General features: G+C 42.0%; 2 protein-coding genes across 5 annotated transcripts in view; one reads left to right on the forward strand and one right to left on the reverse strand.

Moving 5' to 3' along the window:
- The window catches only part of vti1a (vesicle transport through interaction with t-SNAREs 1A), a 74,582-nt gene extending 60,147 nt beyond the window's left edge, over positions 1 to 14,435 (reverse strand). For 2 of the 3 annotated variants that reach the window (XM_088284738.1, XM_088284740.1), the window contains exons 1-3: positions 14,231 to 14,435; positions 12,774 to 12,832; positions 11,796 to 11,906 (exon numbers count right to left, since the gene is read on the reverse strand). In XM_088284738.1, coding sequence (XP_088140864.1) covers positions 11,796 to 11,906; positions 12,774 to 12,832; positions 14,231 to 14,324 — 264 coding nt within the window. In that variant the 5' untranslated portion in view covers positions 14,325 to 14,435. The remainder of the gene's footprint in view (positions 1 to 11,795; positions 11,907 to 12,773; positions 12,833 to 14,230) is intronic. The other variant, XM_088284739.1, reaches the window with a different exon arrangement.
- A 173-nt stretch (positions 14,436 to 14,608) lies between these two features.
- Positions 14,609 to 19,159, forward strand: zdhhc6 (zDHHC palmitoyltransferase 6). Of its 2 annotated transcripts, none has more exons than XM_088284736.1 (11): positions 14,609 to 14,775; positions 15,098 to 15,587; positions 15,678 to 15,769; positions 15,979 to 16,138; positions 16,518 to 16,676; positions 16,792 to 16,845; positions 17,617 to 17,784; positions 17,863 to 17,904; positions 18,044 to 18,192; positions 18,340 to 18,386; positions 18,648 to 19,159. In XM_088284736.1, exons 2-11 carry the CDS (start codon positions 15,333 to 15,335, stop codon positions 18,746 to 18,748), a joined length of 1,227 nt encoding a protein of 408 aa, XP_088140862.1. In that variant the 5' UTR covers positions 14,609 to 14,775; positions 15,098 to 15,332; the 3' UTR covers positions 18,749 to 19,159. The 2 variants fall into 2 exon arrangements, with proteins under 2 accessions (XP_088140862.1, XP_088140863.1); XM_088284737.1 differs by having other exon boundaries at positions 18,047 to 18,192.
- The last annotated feature ends 188 nt before the right edge of the window (positions 19,160 to 19,347 follow it).

The raw sequence follows: 19,347 nt of genomic DNA on the forward strand, positions 1-19,347 counted from the left end.
GAAAAAAAAAAAAAAAACACCCACGTATGGCATTTAAGTGGTGATTCACGATAAAGAGCGCGGGTGCAACATAGGGGGAACGCCGACTTGCAGCCGTAATTGAGACGAGGAAACGTCGCGAGCGTCATTGATTCCAATGTCTTCAAAAACAACAAACGGCGACGGGAGGTGTTTCTAAATAGCTGTTTGCGTGTGAAGCACTTCCGCAATGCGACGGGTAACAAAGGCAAAAAAAGGTATAAAAGGGCGGGAAAATGTCAGCGCAATGAAAGCGTCGCCGCCGTTTCCCCCCGTGCTCCCGCGAGCGCGGCGGCTTTTTGGAATTCCCCCTCTGGAAAACAAGCCGTCCCCAATGATTAGCACCTTGCCATCTCATGTCAAACATCAACAACGTGTGCCGCCGTTTGCTCTTTAATATGCTGACACTTTTGATAAGAAGCAGACAAATGTGCACTTCCATCTTAGGAAATCGAGGAATTGATTACAAAGAGTGCATAGAAAAAGTCCACACACCCTTGTTTCGATGGCAGATTTTTGTGAGGGAAAACAACAAAACTCGAGAATGTGACCTATGACCTGCAGAGCTTACAATGGAAATGAAAGATATTTGTTGGTCCAATTGCATGTCATTAGATCAATAAAATTATCATAAAACAATAACAAACGTTTGCGCTTCACAACATTTTTCTGCTATTAATGTGAGCTAAAAGTCATTGGCGGGAAAAAAAATAACTTTTTGGGAGTGTAATTAAAAAAAAAAAAAAAAAAAGGCTTCGAGAACGTGCTTGCACAAGTGTGCACACCCCATGCGCCTGTTCAGAATTAATAAAACACATTCAAATTCGTGTTAAATGAAAGTCAGCGCACACCTGGTGTCAAATAAAGTTCAGCTGTTCTAGTATGCTAGAAGAAACAAACGTTTTTAGAAAAGATTTGTTTTATTTCTTGTTGACTCAAAATGTTCGAATATGACGAAGGCAACAATGACATTATGCTAACGAAACTAATTTATTTATTTTGGATTTTATTCCCCTTAAAATGTTGAAATAAAACAAACAAAGTAATCATGCTATTAGGCTAAGGATTTCACTTGATATCATTTTTTTTTTCTCCAATCGGGTAGTTGAGGTCAAAGGTCACGCAATGGTGGAAAAAAAGAATCTTGAAATGATTTTGGTCTGATTTCTATACGTCACGAAAAGCTGCTGTTTCAATTGGGGTGTGTAGACTTTTCATATCTACACTTTTTGGATACACAACCTGCGTCTTGAAATAATCAGCCTTTGTCATCTAAAAAAGAATGGTCGCTTATTGCCAAGATGAGGGAGGAGGAGGAGGCTTTTTTTTTTTTTTTAAATCCTTTTCAAAGGTCTGTCTTTTGTCACTTTTCTAATCTTGGGTGAGAATTTTTGCATCTTATTCCCACAAGCGCGCACGCGGGAACAGTACAAAGGAATTTCTTGAACTTTACGCAAACGCCGTCAAAACGGCGCCGTCGCGCATGTGTTGGTGTCCTGTCAAAAAAAAAAAAAAAAAAAAGAGCTGACATGGATAGCTACACATAAAAAAAAAAAGAAATCTTCACCTATCAAAACATAATTTCTTATGCACGCATTCATATCAGATATGCTAATCAGTTTTGCATAATCCTCTGTGTACATTATCTTATTATTGGAAGGTGTAAAAAAAAGAATTTTTTTTTTGTGTATTCGCATCAAATTTCGTCAATTTCACCACTTAAACTGATGACAATAGCGACATTATTTATTTTTTTTTTTTTTTTTGTGGCTCCTTGAAGTGGCCGCTTAGACTTCATGCTTCGCGCTTTCTTCCACATAAACAATTTTGAATTTTGCTCAATATTGCTTTAAATCATGGATTCTAAAAAAACAAAAAATAAAAATAAAAAGGCAAGCTGTTTATTTTTGTCAATGTTTTCTTACGAGAGTGATTTTTAAATTTCCTTTAGCTGTCGCAACAAACAATAAATGGCATAGCTCACACACGCAAATAAATTCTCTAGCATCAAAACCACAAAGAGGAAGCTAGCAACAATTCCTATCCGATCCGTGAACCACTTTTGCATAATCCCCTGCATACATTGCATTTACTTCATTGTAGACTTCTTCTTTTGGGTGAAAAACTATCAGTAGTATTTTTTGTTTTCAATCTCCCTGCTTGACTAAAATAACCCCACCCCACCCCCCAAAAAAGGAAGATTTGGTTTTTATTGTAATGATTCCCAAAGTGTCACGCGTGCGGCCATTTGCTGCCTTCCGACTGTTCTTTGTGCCTTTTGCCCGCAGTCGCGAGTGACACCAGGACAATTGCAAATAATGGTGTGCGCCTGCAGAGCTGGGGAGAGAAATGTAAACAGTTCATTAGAGGGGGGGAATAAAAGGCGTGTATCTAAAAATGAAGAGAAAAAAAAAATAGCCAGGGGCAGAGTGTAATGAGGGGCCCCTGAAGTCGTGCGCCGCGTTTGGTCGGCCGGTTGCTGGCAAAGCGTGAAGTTCAATTAAGCCGATTGGCTGCAAGGTGGCATCTTCCCTCCGAAAAGTTGGCAAACGGAAAACAAAGAGGACAAATAACTCTGATTGTCTAAATTCCGATGGCACGCCTCCAGATTGCATTTCTTGTCATTCTTAAATATATGTGTCACTTTTGCCTCCAAACTTGCTTCGCTCATCGTTGTCATCGCGCCTATTTAAATGGAAGACTTCCTTCCAGAAAATACGAATTTTTTTTTTTTAAACTTTTCACACAAAAATACCGCACATTTTTGAAAATCAGCCAATTTGTCCAAGAAAATGTCAATTTTCCTGACCATATTATCAACGCTAAAAAAAAAAAATGTTTCTGACGCAACTTGTTTTTTTTCGCCCAAAATTATCGAATTATTTCTGAAAAATATTACAATTTGTTCCCCGGAAATATATATTTTTACCCCTCAAAAAATACAAATTGGTTCTTGAAAATCGGTGACAACTTATTGCTCAAAAAATGAAAATATTTATTTTTGATTAGATGTCTTATCTAAAATAAGAGCGTTTTTAAAATTCTCCGAAAAGTGATTTTTTTACTGACAATCGTTTCTTCGTTTAAGAATAACTTTTTCTGGAAAATATTTTATCAAAGTTAAAAAAATCCCAAATAAAGGTTTTTCTTTTATTCTTTAATTTCTGTTTTAAAAAAAAGAGAATTCTTCACAGACAAAAAAAAATGATGACTTAAAAATATGTATGAATACTTCCTTCTCAAAAATAATTGGGTTACTTCTTTCAAACGTTTTTTTTTTCTCTGTAAAATCTACAGGTTTGTTCATAAAATATGTGAAAAAAAGTAAAAATCAACATTTTCCCATCCATGGCTTTACAAATAAACCAACAAAATAATCTACACGGAAATGTTTCTTAAGTCTCAAAATTGTGTCTCAAGTTGCATTTTTTATCTGAAGAAATGTAGAGCTTTTTTTCTGTATGTTCTTGAAAATTTCTTCAAAACAAGATTCAACTTTCTATCTAAAAAAATAAGCACCTTTTTTGTCCTGAAAATCTTTCTGTCTTTTTCAGTGCGGCGCTTCTAGCTTCTTCGTCTCCGCCATCCAGAAAGGAAAGCGAGCGGCGCAATACTGCAAAGAACAAGATTGAATGTTTTTTTTTTTCAGATGTAAAGCAAGCACGGGAGCGTGCATTTGTTTTATTTCCATCTTTGCTTCGCTCGCACGAGGGGCTACTGTATACGGAAAATAAATAAATAAATTTTAAAAAAAAAGAGAGCCTCCTTCGGAGAGAACGGCGACGACGGCGGAGAAAAGAGGAGCCGGGCGCCTCAGATAACAGCATGGGGGCCCCTCTCATTAGCTCACAGGTTGGCGCCTTTGGTGGCTTTCCACTCGACGCCTGCAATGCGTTCGCTCTCCTTCCATGAAAAAGCAAAAGTGTGTCACCCGACAACAACAACCAAAAATCATCAAGCACACAAAGAGCGAGGTGAGCCGTCTTTGTTTTTTTTTTAAGGCATCCATTTCACTTAAAATGACCAACATCTATCAAAGATGGAAGTAAACAGCGTCCCTGGGGGGTCCGAGGGGGCGACAGGGGGGCTGAGGGGGGCTTTCAAGCTCGCACCTCTGTGATAGCAGCAAGCCGCTGAGTCATTTGAGGCCTTGACGAGTGGCCCGAAGACGACGACGGCGAGCGAGCGAGCGTGGATGCAACAAAAAAGGAGCAAATTGAAGGAGGGCTTTGATTGAACGAGCTCTTTGTGGCTTTGGGGGGGTCCATTAAACCTTGTATTAAAATATGGAGGTGCGCCTAATGAAAAATCAAAGGCGCCCCATTTTGCCTCGGTCGCGCGGTCGGGACGTGTAAAGGCGAGAGAGGAAGACGGGAGGATCGAGGAGGGGGGCGAGGGAAGGGGAAGGGGAAGGGGGGGGGGCAGGTGCTGCCGGTGCTAAAGACGGGCAGACAGCGTCGGTTCACGGGAGGGAATCGATAGAGCAGAGCCGTCGGGGGGAGAAGGTGGGGGGGGCGGGGGGAGCGTGGGGGAATAAAGTGGGCCTCCCCAGGTCAGCACCGGAGAGAAAGGTGAGATTACAGCAAAGTGGAGGAGGGATTTTCCTGACAGGCTACCTGGCAAACCCGGCAACCAAGCGGCCCATTAGCCCGTGGCTACCTGCACAAGGCTCACCCAAATACACACACACACCCCACACCCCCTGAGTGTGTGTGTTTTTGTGGAAAAAGGAAAATACCTTCACTTTTAACCAGTTCCTCCACTTTGGAAGGAAGGCTCACTCTTGACCTCCACTTGTGATTCATTTTTGTTTGATGTCTATTCTCGGGCTCTTATCTAAAATTGAAAACTGTCATAAAAAAGAAAAAGGGGGGAAAAAAAGCTAGACACAAAAGGTGGAAGAGTTAGTCTGGGCGTGTGTGGGTTTTTTATTATCACAAAATTATACACATTTATTTTTCCTAAAGAATTTGACTTTTTTTCCTGGATTCTTTTCATGCTTCTTTTGATTAAAAATCTTTTTCAAAGAGTAAAGCACATTATTCCCTGAATTCCGAATTCATATTTGGAAGAATAAAGCAAAAATCTCAACTTTTTTTCCAGACAATCACTGAGAATTCTGAAAACAAGCCTTTTTTTTTACTGAAAAAAAAATCTATTTGAAACGTGCCTTCTTTTATTCTCGTTTGTTTGATTTTTTTCCCCAAAACAATCAATACAAGTTCATTCAAAAACATATTTTATGTCTTTTTTGGGGGGGGTTTGGAAAACTCATTTTGGAAACACGACCTTTCGAATTTCCGTGCGACAAAAATAAAAGTTTACCATTCAACGTGAAAACATGTCCTTCTTCCTGAAAATGCATTTCTGGAAAATATATTTTTCACCAAAGAAATATTTCCTCCAAAAAAGGATACTTATTTTCTTGAAAATATATCAATTTTTTTTTTTCTGTTTCCAGACATTTTCCTTTTTGAACACAAGTATTTATATAAAAAACTACACTAGAGACTCCAGTGGACTGGACTTTGTGGAAAATAAAGCGCCTTGGAAGGAGACTCACTTCTCACCTCCATTTGGATTCATTTTTAGTTTGATGTCTGTTCTCGGGCTCTTATCTAAAATTGAAAACTGTGGTGAAAAAAAATAGCAAAGCTAGACACAAAAGGCGGCCGCGTCGGCCCGCCGGTGTGTGCGTGCGGTGGACATGGACTCGGCGAAGACTATCTTGCCTTTTCTTGTAACGTGACCATTGTCGCGGGCCAACGGCGGGTTCGATTAGCATAAGAATACGACGGGACGCGCATCGGGACTTAGCCAGATCATTATCGCTACATATTGAGGTGTTACTTTGTTATTTCACATGGCGGGTGACACATTCACATGCTGATGAGAACACCGCCCCCTCCCCCTGAACACACACACACACACACACACATGCACGCATGCCTGAACCACCCAAGCACTTTCCCGGCAGTCATCAGGTCTTGTCTTGGAATTTGCAGCAATATTTTAAAAAATACATAAATAAATACAATGCAATGGCAGGATTCAATTGTGAGCCTGAAAGCAGAGCGACCTCGCTCATTTTTTAGCATTTTCAGAAAATAAGAAAATATACAATTTGTAGCGCACACATTTGTGATGCTATGAGACTAACAATGGCAATTAAAAATAGTTTAGTTTTTTTTTGCATTTGTGTTATTTGGAAAAAAAGTTTTAGCATGGATGTGGTTTTCTTGATTGATACTAAAATAGCAAGTCCAAAAGCAACTAGGTAAATAATGCTTTTGGCTAACAATATCCAAAATAAACAACAATGAGCTGCCTAAAAATGTCTCGTCATTTTTTTTTTTTCCAAAAACGCTCAGCTATGTTATAAGCAACGATGCTAATGATTGTTGCCCAAGTTGAACATTTTCAGAAAAAATGTTCAAATATGACTTGGGTAGCTGTGCTGTTAGGCAAATGATGGACTTTTTTCCAGTCAAATAATTTGAAATAAGTGCTCCAAAGACTACCGAGAAAAAAAAGTAAATCAGAAAACGGGTCATTCATATTATGAGTTAATTGTTGTTAAAAAAAAAAAATTATATATGTAGATTTATATATATATATATCATCAATACACAAACTCTTCCGTTGATCTCTTTCTGTTATTAAAAAGCAAAATGCCAGTGCTGTAAAAAAAACAAAAAAACAGAGAGTGATAGAGAAGCCAATGATTCATAATATATTTCATGAATACTTCATGAATCCTCCACACGTAAGCCAGTCTTGGGTGCAAAAAAAAAACATTGTCACCTATTCTAGTACCCGCTTGTCAGCACATCACTGGGGAGCGGGTGTCACATGTCACTTCTGCTTTACGGCGCTGAGCGGGACGGGCTGCAGACACCGGGGGAAGGATGGCGAAGAAGAAAGTGATGCGCTAGAAGGGGGGAAGGGGGGGTGAAGAGGAAGGGGATGTTATCATATCATCGCCCTACGTCTTTATGTTTCCCTCCCTTATTATCTGCGCCCTCCCTCCACACTCACGGCAAGTCACTCAATCACACGAGCCCCGAGGACAGCGAGGGGACCCTGGGAGGGCCTTTTCTTTTCTCTCTTTTTGCACAGCCAGACGAGCGTCTGAAAGCTATACTGATCGCTGTCAGCCAGCGAGTGACTGTGTGCGACTTTGCCAGATAAGCGAGAGAGGAAGCGATAGGAGAACGCTTTGCGAGCTAACAAACAAACAAACGGAGAAAAAAGAAAAGAAAAAAAACGCGGTGGGCCATCTAGACAAGTGTTAGCGTGAAGAGCTCACGTGATTGATGAGGTGCGAAAAGACGCGACGTCGAGGCTGGCAGGTAACGAAGAAAATCTGCTTGCAGAGAAGACGCAAATCGACCGCATCGATGAATTTGGCGTAATTCCCGCAAGTGTTTTATTTTTATTAATATTGCAAAATGAGATCAAGATGATAAGCGTTTCTCAACAAATAATGACTTCAAATTTTTGTTAAAAAAAATATTACAAATAAAAATACATGACTTTTTCTCAAAATGAAAATATCCTAAATGTAAATAGAAGTGTTTGTGTCCGGTTAGTGACTCACAAAATATACAACTTTCATGTCAAGATACAGCAAAAAAAAAAAAAAAACAGTGAGAAAGGGATCTTGATGGCAAAATATTCATTTGCAAGGCGCTATTACGAATATTATCACTTTTATGAGTTTTGTAACATGTCCCGTCTGGTTACTTTCAGCTTATTCCCATAGAGATCAATTCCAACGCACAAAGCGTGCTCAGCCGGCAGTTGTTTGCGCGACGGCGTCCTCCAAGCCTGCGTTGACCCTCCGCTGCCATTCAAATATCAAATCCCACCAAAACAAAACGAGCCGGGTGAAGAAAAATGAGCTTATGAGCAAACTTGTGCGTTGTTAAAGATGAGCACACCACGCGACAAATCCGCAAAAAAAAAAAGGAATAGGACGCAAGTGTACGACAACAAGATCCGTTTGTTTACATCTCAAATCTCGCCGGCTTTTTCATGGCGAGCCGCGAGTGCTTCGACTTTGGTGTCACTGATGGGGCCGCCGCAAGCATGAAAAGAGTCAATCTGCTTTGGCTTTGCAGCTGAATTAGAACAAGTGAGGCGGGAGTCTTGGTGTGTGTGAGTGTGTGTGTGGGGGCATTTGAAAGCAGCCAACTCGTGTCGGTCTGTCATGTCCGCCGCCGTTTGACGACGGCCGAGGTCAAAACGACACGAGGCCTTCATGATGGATTACAACAATGCGAGTGTGTAATGGTGCAGAGACGACATCTCAGCTTTAAGAAAAAAAATAAAATAATGACATTCAAAACTTTCCGTTTTTCGGTCAAGCCTCCACAACCTTCACTTGTCCCCGACTGCTAATTAAAAAAAAAAAAAAAACATGCCTGTGAATATTCATTCATGCCTTAAAGGACTGCCGAGCACAAAACACTGTGCCAGCGTCTCAAGAACGTGGCTTTGAGAGCAACGACTTTTTAGCCTGCGTGGCCACAACATTCAACAAAACTATTTACTACAAAACTCAACAAAGGACTTCTTGCACTTTGGCAATGTGACGTGACATCCTGCGCTCATGTGTCGCATTTCCTCCAACAACTAGGGCCAGGTGCGTTACCCCCCCCCCAAAAAAAAAAAGTCAAGACCTACCTCAAATAAATGCCTCCCATTTCCCATTCGTAAAAGGAAAAAAGTTTCTACCGAGCTCAGCAAAGTTGGATATTGCAACAACCTTTTGAGCTTTCACACGCCGACGTGATGGCATTTCCTCAAATAGCTGCCGCCGGGTGCTTCACACACACAAGTGCGGCACTTTTGCTCGTTACGTTGCAAGGCACCGTCACCTGCGTCCAGTTTAAAAGTGACACGATTTGGTTTGCGAGCATTCGCGCCCGACAGGCTCGATGGGGCGTTTGCGGGTATTCATTAAACAAAGATTGCGTGTTGATGGGCCCGTTTGAAAGCTGAAGTTATTTTGAGAAGGTCACGAATGAAACTGATAGAGTGGAAAAAAAGAAAAGAATACAAAGAAAGTTGGGGGGGGGGGGGGCGTGCCAACATTCTATTCACCTCATTGGTCTATCTGGCAAATAAAGTGCTCCACATTTCAAGGTTGGGCTTTGGAAAGGCATTAATTACCTCCCTGGGCGGCTTTTTCTATTTCCAAATGAAAAGAGACAGTCACGGATCCCACTTGACCGTGACTGAAACGGCAAACAACAGAAGTGAGCAAAGGGAAAGGTGAGCGTAATGACGCACAGAATGCGACCGAGGCCTCATTGAAGTGAAGTAGCGACGTAAGCGTAAGCATCCACGGCAATAATGACGGCCGACTGAAAAGAAGCGTCTGGATGAAATGGTATCGGACTCACAAAGACGACATTGGCTGCGATCCGGAATGGAGGTGACCAATGACATCCCCCGACTCATTGTGAGAAGGAAAATAGCGTCCCGTCACTCGGGCCGACACCACCTTGACCTTCGCCGGCCTCCATTTCCCACTTCAGCGTTATCCATCAACAGGATTCCTCACAGCTTTGTGCTCAACCACTGCCGATGAACCTTCAACAAAGTCAAGAATGCACGAGTGCGACAGGTTTTTTGGCCACTAGGGGGCAGTAGAGAACAAGGATCCTCGAATGGAAAATATTAAGTGCAGTAGAGCGATAACGTGACTTTAGAGAGCTTCAGACACTCCCTGACCGCAAACTTATCAACAACCGGCCACAATCAGTTTTTACTTTTATTTTGCCAACCTTTTTCATTCCGAGAAAATCCGTTCCGATAACAAACGGACGAGGGCCAGTCAATTCCAGCTTGAAATTAGAGGTGGAATGATTTGGTGACAAATAATCGATTCATAAATGAAATCAATGAGAAATCATTTTTAGAGACATTGTTTAATTTAAAATTGACCTGTTGAGCGCAGAATTTAGCATCTATGTAGCCGAAGGAGTTAACTCCGTTTTGGATTTGATAGCGCTCCGAAATGGCTTCATGGTATGAGAATTATTTCAATGGTGGAAATTAATCAGCGACGTGAACCGTTTGCGTTACGAGCACAGTCACGGAAGAAATTCAACCCTTAAGTCAGGGCACCGCTTTTTCGACTTAAATGATCAATTTGGCCATCGGTTACAAGTGTAGCAATAAATGAAGGCAAAGTGTCTCCCGCAAGGACATTGACGAAGCAAAATGTTTTACAAAGAGTGAAGATCAAACAAAGCAATAAGAGGCTGTATTTTATGATCAAAGATGAAAAAAGGGGCAAAAAGTCATTTGCTAAATGCAGCCCAATATTGTCCTTGTCATGAACCTTGCAGACATTCTTGGAGCAATGTCGCCATCTGCTGGGCAAAAAGAGGAAGCAGCGGCCACGAGCAGCCAAAGCACAACAGCCCAAAAAAACGCAACAAAGGTTTGAAGATCGGTATGCGAGATTGAAATTAAATACAATTACTTTTGAAGAAATTCAATCTTTTTTCATGGAAGGCTTTTCCACGTTAATTTGGTGGACTAAACACCAAAATAAAAACAAACATTTGACTAAATATTTCAATATTTGAGTTTTTCCTCATCAGGGCGGTCGGTTAAGTACATCTCAATAATTACATCAAATTATATACACATATTTAACCTAAAACAAATTCAATTAATTAGTTTCTATACCACTTGCTCTCATTAGGTTAGAGCAATAAAATAATTAAATTAAATCTTATTATCCCCCATTTTTTTCTTCTTTTTATTGATGAAAGAAAAAATTTAAAAATAATAAAAATAATTGCATTTAAATAGTACAGTGTAGTACAGCATTTTATCACAAGTATATCATCACAGTTACCTCTATAATTTATTTTATCTGAAAAAACAGTCACTGCTAATTAATGCATTGTTGTCACCATTATTATTATCATTATTAATGTTGACTAGTTTATGGCTGACATCTTCATCGCATGTCGACGTCAAAAGCGATCGCGTTCTTGACACTTGATCATTTTAAAAGCAAAAAACAAAAGGAAAAATGAAAATAAAAATGGGAGAAAAAAAAGGAATGTTGTTCCTGAGCCGCAGCAGACGTGCGGACCCCCGCCGTCCCCGCCGGGACACGGCGACAAGATCCTTTGAACACGGCGGGCTGTGTTTACCCGATAAATTTGATGAGATTAAGCCGACGTTGGGCCTCCTCTTTGCGTGATCAAAGTGGCCGTTGAGAGGCGCCGCTTTTCTCTCTGCCTCCGTGAGCAAAGCGCATCCGTTCAGGGCCGCTTTGCATCACATCGCCTTACGTCAGTCATTCTCAAAACTATGCCACGCCGGCTCCCCCTAGTGGCAAGCCAATCAATCACTGCCTAAGGACAGTTCAGTTGTATTTCACTTTTGTTTTTCGTGAAGGTGTTGTTGACTAGCTGGAAAAGTTAAGGCGGGAAAAGTCCCAATTTCGAGGTCATGACTTTGGGTAATCATTTTCATTTTAGTACCAAACAAAAAAGACATATTTCGTAGCGTATTTACAGACTAACTAGCTTGATGTCAACATTTCGGGGTCATTTTAAGAACAGCAGTGATGACAAAGTTGGTCAATTTAGTAGGATTTTATGCAAAACATTTTTTAGCTATTAAGTCGGACATTAACCTTTTTTCTTCCTTTCTGAATGAATTCTCTTTTTAAATGTTGAGAATTTAAATGAAATTCAACAAACTGATGACTTAGTAACCGTGTCCGACTGCCGAGTACTTACAAAGTCCTTCTCCAGTTTCTCCACCTCCTGCTTGTAGCTCTTCAGGCGGCTGTTGTACATGGCTCGGCTCTGGACGGGGATCTCGCGCACCTCCAGGTCCATCTGCTCCAACTGACGAAACAATTCCCAAGTCAAGACGTCACTTTTACATTCAAGGTTTCATTTTCAAGCCCAAATAGTACAATTTTTTATTTTTTTCCGGTGTTTGCGCCATGTTTTAGTCGGCATAGTACCTTAATTGCTCTGTTACTTTTTTTTTAAGGTGACTAGAGCGAAGCCTCACTCTTTACCTCAAGATCACGACGCAAACCCGAAAAAACAAAAAGAAAAAAAAAAAACGCCTTACTCCGCCCTCTGCTGAACAGAATGTAGCAAAGGAAATATTTGCTTTGAGTTCCCCTTTAAGAGGCAACTTTCCATTTTTTGCCATTTCTGCTTTATTGTCATAATTATTCATTCCCATGAAATTTGCCAGAATTTTTGCAACCCTTCTCGCACGTCAAAGAAGTTGCACTGTACATCTGTGTACTTGTCGGTTTTACATGTGGCGTGGCCCAAACAAGACAGCTCTGGAAATAGTTAACTTGAGCAAATGACAAAAGTGGCGTGCTGTTAATTAAGCGTGTTCTCGTGTAGACCGCAAAGCGACGTCACTCATCTCGCCACCGTGAAAGTTGTGACAGAGGAAAACGTCGACAAACAAATCCACGCGAGAGCGCATTTGATGCGTGGCTAAGGCGGATGTTTTGACTAATCACCGTGACATAACGAGACAATTTGTCTCTCGTCGGGCTCGTTCGCATGAGCACGCCCGCTCGGAGAGAACGGCTTGAAATGTGTCACGGTGGGTGTCACTTAAAAAAAAACGAAAACATTAGCAGGCGAGTAATCACAAAAGTGGGGAGCTTCCTCGCCGTTTGACAACGCTCCCGCCCAGTTCGTTATTTCCGAAGTGGAAATGAGCCATCAAAGACATACCAACTCTCTGACTTCTTCAAGCTGTTTGTCGACATTTAGAACCAGCTGTGTCTTCTCCTCTGAAAGGGAAGAAGAAGAGAACACATATTGATCAGGAGGCGCTTCGTGACAACAGCCCCCGCAAAAGGTGCCAATGGTGCTGGCGGGTGGGGGTGGAGAAGAACAAAATAAAAATGCAACGCGAGGACACATTTGAAGCTATATTTACACATTGCCGGCGCGTTTGCGTGACGTCTGGTACTTATTTATTGGCGTGCGCGGGAGAGGCCTTTGTTGCCTCGACGGGGAAGCGACGTTGTGTCAGCTCGGCTCGCGAGTCGGGAAAGCGCCGTGCGCCGCCTCTCACCCCGACGCGGCTCATCTTCAACATCGGGACCCCCCCTCCCCCACTGCTCCCCTCCCATTGGAACACTTTAGGACTGCTTGTGCATTCATTTGACCAGCGATAGTCATTTGAATAAGCGCATCGTGTTGCGCTGTTTTAATGGATGACATTTTTACATTTCAGATTTTTTCAAATCCAAAATCCTAGTTTGAGTTGCTTTCTGATTTCATTTCAGATTCAATTACCAATTTGGTTTCTGACCCAAATCTGTAGAACAGATCAATTCAATTTCTGTTTAATACGATTTCTGATTTGATTCCCGATTCAAGTCCCGATTCTATTGATCATTTCATTTCTAATTTCACAAATTTTTATTCAATTCCAGACTTCATTTTTGGTAACATTTTATTACAACTGAACTTTGTATTTGAGATTTTATTTCTGACTTTAGCTCAGATTCAATTTGCAATTCAATTCCCAACCGGAATATCCAAGTCTGTTGCCCTGCACTTAAATCAATTCAGGACAGCCAATTTCAAGACAAACAGGAGATGGAAAATTTTGTTGTCTTGAATGCACAGAGAAAGTTGCGGTGCTCAAGAAATGTGATGTCATGAAAAACATTACTTCAAATTGACAGAGCAGAATGTTCTTTTCCTGAAATTGATCATGGTCAATGGCAGATTGAAGTGGGTACCACCAATAATTCTTTTTTTCAATTAACACCATTCTCACTCACTTTTCACACGTGTTAAGGCTTACATTTACTTGTAACACGTTTTAAATAATCATTTATATGATATTTAACATAATTATTATAGGGAGTTTGGGGCAAATCTCGTATAAGTAAGAAAGAGGTAGCTTGGACTGAATAAAATATACATTGATAACACATAAATCTTGTTTTAATTAACTTTCAATGTGTGACTTTCGAAATGTCTTTACAAGTCAGAGGAAATGACACAAAATTAATGAAGACAGCGACTTAATTCCTAGACCTGACTACTTGAGACGTATAGTCCCGTTCTGAAATGACGCTTATTTGATATGAAGCACTCCAAACGATATTACGATATTGCGATATTAGCTAGCCTCGCCTCGTCGACTGATTGAGAGCGGTGCACTCGCCTACCTCCGCCCAGCTTGGGAATTCTCCCAATTTTGTTGGTAATTTCCGCTGTAACTGTTCCAAAGTCCTGCTCGTAGGCTTCGAAGTCTGAAGACATGTTGTCTTATGCGTTTAAATGCAAGTTGTCTTCAAGCTCACAATAATAAAAACAGCAGCTCTCGGGTGTCCCTTCCTTGCGTTGCTGTAAAAGATGTCCGGAAAAGAACGGACTCGGTTGGCTACCGTCTTCTGTTTATTTTTCTATTTGTTTCGTTATTTTCAGTGACACTATGAATAGTTCATTTAATGATCATTTTTAATTAATCATACAAACAATGTAAATTTGTTGACGTGTATTATCAAAATATGATAATTAATTCTATTATAACATAGGAGAGTAACTTCCCCCAAATGTCCCCTACATACAACGACGACAAGAGAAGTGTTCCTACCACGCCACAGACGAAGGGAGAAGAAACAAGGAAGTGGCCGGCTTGGTCCATTAAAGTGGCCGCTTTTTCCTTGGCATTCAAACCCGAATAGAAGCACAAACTGTGATTTCTATATCCGTAAGTAACATTATAGTCTGCTGATCGTGTTGACTTTGTCGTAAATATATTTTTGACGCTTGTCTTGAGCTGCTTGCTAACGAGCTAGCCGGCTAGCACGCCTCGATGGTAATTTTGTGACTTAAAACGCACACTCAGAAATGATTGCTCTTCCATGTTATGTGTTCCCTTGCTTTGTTTTCCATGAATGGTACTTTAACATATTTAGTTACTTTCATTTCAAATGAATTGTCTCTGCTTACAAGAGTCATGTTGAAAGCAATTTTCAACTTGGACTTGTTGATGTACCTAAATGACATTCCTACTGTTTCTTCCTTCCAAGATGGGGAATTGGAGCATAGCATCCTTCTGAGAGCGCCAGTAGAGGATGCTGCTCACTCCCAGGACCAACAACAAAGGCACACAGGATGTCCTGCTGAGCCCAGATCAGCCTCGTGACCGGCTCACCGGAAGCACAAGTGTCAAAATATGTGCACCGTCCTCACCGCTGACTTTGCAAGATAACACAAAGTAACCCGTCGCAGCCTCACGTTTTAAATAGTCCCCATTGCCTCATCATGAACTTAGTGGCGTGGGACAACTTCCACGAAGTGCGCCGGTTGTGCCACTGGGGGCCGGTCATCGCCCTGTCAGTCATCTGTGTGTGCTCCACCGTGGCCGTGCTAGATTCCATCATCTGGTACTGGCCTCTGGACACGACCGGCGGCAGCATCAATTTCATCATGCTCCTCAACTGGACCGTCCTCATCCTCTACAACTACTTCAATGCCATGTTCGTAGGGCCGGGGTACATCCCTCTCGCTTGGAAGCCGGTGAGTAAGCGCCCTCAGTGCGGATGGTGACGTAAGTTATTCGTGTCGTTTATTGGTGCGCGCCTCCGTCCCCACACGTTTCCCAAACAGGAGAATCAAGAGGACGCGCAGTACTTGCAGTATTGCAAAGTGTGCCAAGGGTTCAAGGCTCCGAGGTCCCACCACTGCCGCAAGTGTAACAGGTACACGTCACGAGCCTTCGCTGCTTTGTTTGAAATAATTTGCTGCGGAAATAATGCCGATCTAAATGCATTTTTATTGTCATTTTGTCAACCTGCAATTGGATGACATACACAAATGAAAATGTGCAGGTGATGCAAAGTTTTTGTTGACTCAAGTTTTTGACTAAAATGCCTTTCTGTGTATATCGGTATGTGTTACTCCCCCGCAGGTGCGTGATGAAGATGGACCACCACTGCCCGTGGATCAACAACTGCTGCGGCCATCAGAACCACGCCTACTTCACCAGCTTCCTGCTTCTGGCCCCGCTGGGCTGCGCGCACGCCGCCGCCATCTTTGTCATGACCATGTACACGCAGCTCTACGAGAGGGTGAGCGCACCGCCCGAGCTCCTTCTCCTTTTAGCATCATAAAGTGAAACATCACTCTGGATGCCCTCTTTAATAGTTTTAGAATTCCCTCTATTGGTAGTTTAAACCGTTAATATGTGACAAGTTATGATTCTAAAACACTTGCAAGTCAATCTTCAACATAACATAATTCTAAAATGCTTTGAAAATTGCACATCGGCGTCACAAGATGGTGCCACAGCACTGCCCTTTTTATTCGACAGGGCTTTGGCGCCATCCTGTGGCATGTTAGGGAATTGCACAATTATTTAAATTGGCGAGTTTTTCTTTGAATAGTGCAGAATGGGTTTGAATTATATTTCTATTTATTCAGCATGAATAACGGTCATTTTTCCTCCAGATCTCCTTCGGGTGGAGTACGGTGAAGATCGACATGAGCGCCGTTCGTCAGAGCCAGCCCCTCATGCCGTTCAGCGTCGCAGCCTTTGCCGCCACACTCTTCGCTTTGGGCCTGGCGCTCGGCACCACCATCGCCGTCGGCATGCTCTTCGTCATACAGGTCCATTGGAATCGCGACATGTGGCCGTTTTGTCTCATGGGCAATGCACGCCTTAGCGAAATAATATGTAAATATTGATGTTGTTATATTATTCTTTTATTTTTTTATTTTTCAGATGAAAGTCATCCTTCGAAACAAAACCTCAATAGAATCCTGGATCGAGGAAAAGGTCAGAATGCTCGTCTTATTAATTGTGCTTATTCTTTTTTTTTTTCGTTGCCCATATACATTCATTATATTCAATCGACTTGAGTATATTATTGGTACATCAGCAAATGTGTTGGGAATGATTTAATTTTATTCTATTTATTTTTAGTAATTTTTTCCACTTTGTCAGTGGGGGATTTTGTACAATTATGAGGGTGGTTGGTTTACTTTAGTTTGATACGATTGTAAATTCCTGCCATACCTGTAAACTGCCACTAGATGGCAGTGTTGCTCCACAAATATCTTCCTGTTCCCTCTCCGTGATGTCTTCAAGGGAAACAAAATTTCATATTTTCTTCCCATGCACATACGCCATATAAACTGTGCTTCAAAGCTACCGGAAGAAAAATCAATGCTACAATTTGGGATCTTTGTTTAAAGCTCTTGGCAAGGGGAACACGTTAACTTGTTTGTACTTCCCGTCATATTCGTCAATGTAATTTGTTTTGATCTGGAAACTGCCATTGGTGATGTCATGTGTTGTTGTTTTTTTGTTTTTTTTAATAAGATGACTTTGGCAAAATATCCTTAACAATGCCTAGTTTTACTTTAGTTTTTAGTTGACCTTCGTATGGCTCGTTGTCATTTTAAAATGTGGCTGAAACGTTGCCTGAAATGTGAAAAGTCAGCCAGCTACACAGACCAAATTGGAGAGCTTCCACTGTGTTAGTTTGCTTCTTCTTTCCTCACTGTGGGACCAATTAAAGACTCCACTTTTCTCCCGGCCAAGCAGGCCAAAGACAGAATACAGCACTACCAAACCGGGGAGGAGTTCATCTTCCCGTACGACCTCGGCAGCCGCTGGCTCAACTTGAAGGAGGTCTTCACGTGGTCGGGGGCGCCCAGAGGAGACGGCATCCTGTGGCCCGTCCACGCCAAGTGTCACCAGCACACCTTAACGGTCGGTCAGCTCGTCTCACGTTCTCGCGTCGCTCGGGTGACGGAGTCGGTTTTGATTGCGCTTGTCCCGTCGCTACAGATCGAGCAGCTCAAGCAGAAGGCCGACAAGCGAGTGAGAAGTGTAAGTAGGCGACATTGAGCGGCCGCCGCAGGATTTGTACCCGGAATCGATCAAGCCAGATTGATTGTCTGAAATTGAAGAAAGCATCCCATGCCCAAACGTGTTGGAATAAGCAACATTTGTGTCTTGGCTCGGCCAGCAGGTCCAGTACCAGGCGGTGGAGGACTACAACGGCGCTTGCTGCCCCATGACCAAGGGCCTCCAAACCTTTTTCCGGACCCCTTGCACAGAGGAGCCCAGGATCCGCCTACAGCGGGGGGATACCATCCTGGCCACTCGTGGCACCAAGTGAGTCTCACTTGCTTTTGCTTTCAAGGAGTCTTCAATTCCAGACTTACGAGGTCGTACGATGTAATCAACATGAGCGGATGTGTCCATTTTTTTGCTCCGACAATTCAATTCCTATCAGATGTATAAACCATCTCTCTTTTTCAGATGGTGGATGTATGGAGATAAAGTGTTAAACGAGGAGCAAACCAGAGGTAAAAACAACAAAATACGACCGCGTTATCTGCTGTTTGGTATTTGAGAAGTTGGAGATTAAACAAAAAAGAAATTCACGAGTTAGATGCTAGCTAATATTGTTGAAGAGCCTCGTGTGAAGATGCTGTCGTTGTGTTGAATCATTTACGCAATCCAGTTGTCAATACTATCTTGTGGCATTGATACACATTTGCAGCTTTTTGACTGCGTGGGGTTGTCCTCATTCTTACCAATCTCTCTAACTTATCTTTGCTTTCCAGTGGGAGAGCGCATCCGTGGATGGTTTCCACGGCGATGCGTGGAGAAGTGCCATTACGACGCCGCAGCCGTCGACAGCGCCGGCGATAAGAAAGCCAACTAACGCGGTTTTCCATTCTCATATGGCGATCTCACTCCGGGTGCTACAAATCTCGCTGCGTGCATATTCTGGTCAACAAACATTTTGATACTCACTTGAATTTAGCAAAAAGAAATCAAAAAGTCTTACTGTGGTTAAAGAAGTGTCTGTATTTCAACAAGGCTTTAATGTGACTCCATAATTTGTTGGACTTGAACTCTGTTGGGTTTTTTTTTTTGGTTTTTTTGATCGCGTGCCAACGTTGTGCATTTTTTGCTAATTATGCAATGCCTCTGCTGCCCCGGCAGGCCGACCCCCACGGCCACGTCATGCAACTCTTTCTACTACTGTAGCCCAATAAGTAGTGCTTGGTTTGCTTTTATTATGTTTTGTATAAACAAGCTGTTTTCCTCAAAGTAAAAACATTTCAAAACATTTTCAGAGACTCTTTTTTTTTTAAATTGTCAATAATTATGTTATGTTGTATCCATCAACTTGAGACCGAGAAATCCGCGTATTCTCCCTCGTGCCATTTTTGTATTTCACTTGTCCTCGTTAGGGTGAGACTGAAGCCTATCCCAGCTGACGTGAGGAAAAGCAAACTACACGCAGGACTGGTCAGA

The sequence above is a fragment of the Idiotropiscis lumnitzeri genome, chromosome 20, assembly GCF_059441095.1.
Source record: "Idiotropiscis lumnitzeri isolate Australia: NSW breed Sydney's pygmy pipehorse chromosome 20, RoL_Ilum_1.0, whole genome shotgun sequence".
NCBI classification, from domain to species: Eukaryota; Metazoa; Chordata; class Actinopteri; order Syngnathiformes; family Syngnathidae; genus Idiotropiscis; species Idiotropiscis lumnitzeri.

What these genes read in the sequence shown, in the direction of transcription:
- zdhhc6 (XM_088284736.1), top strand. Translation starts at nt 15,333, where the DNA reads ATGAACTTAGTGGCGTGGGACAACTTCCACGAAGTGCGCCGGTTGTGC. An exon ending in GCATGCTCTTCGTCATACAG is followed by an intron (nt 16,677 to 16,791) that starts GTCCATTGGAAT and finishes TTTATTTTTCAG; the next exon opens with ATGAAAGTCATCCTTCGAAA. An exon ending in AAACGAGGAGCAAACCAGAG is followed by an intron (nt 18,387 to 18,647) that starts GTAAAAACAACA and finishes TTTGCTTTCCAG; the next exon opens with TGGGAGAGCGCATCCGTGGA.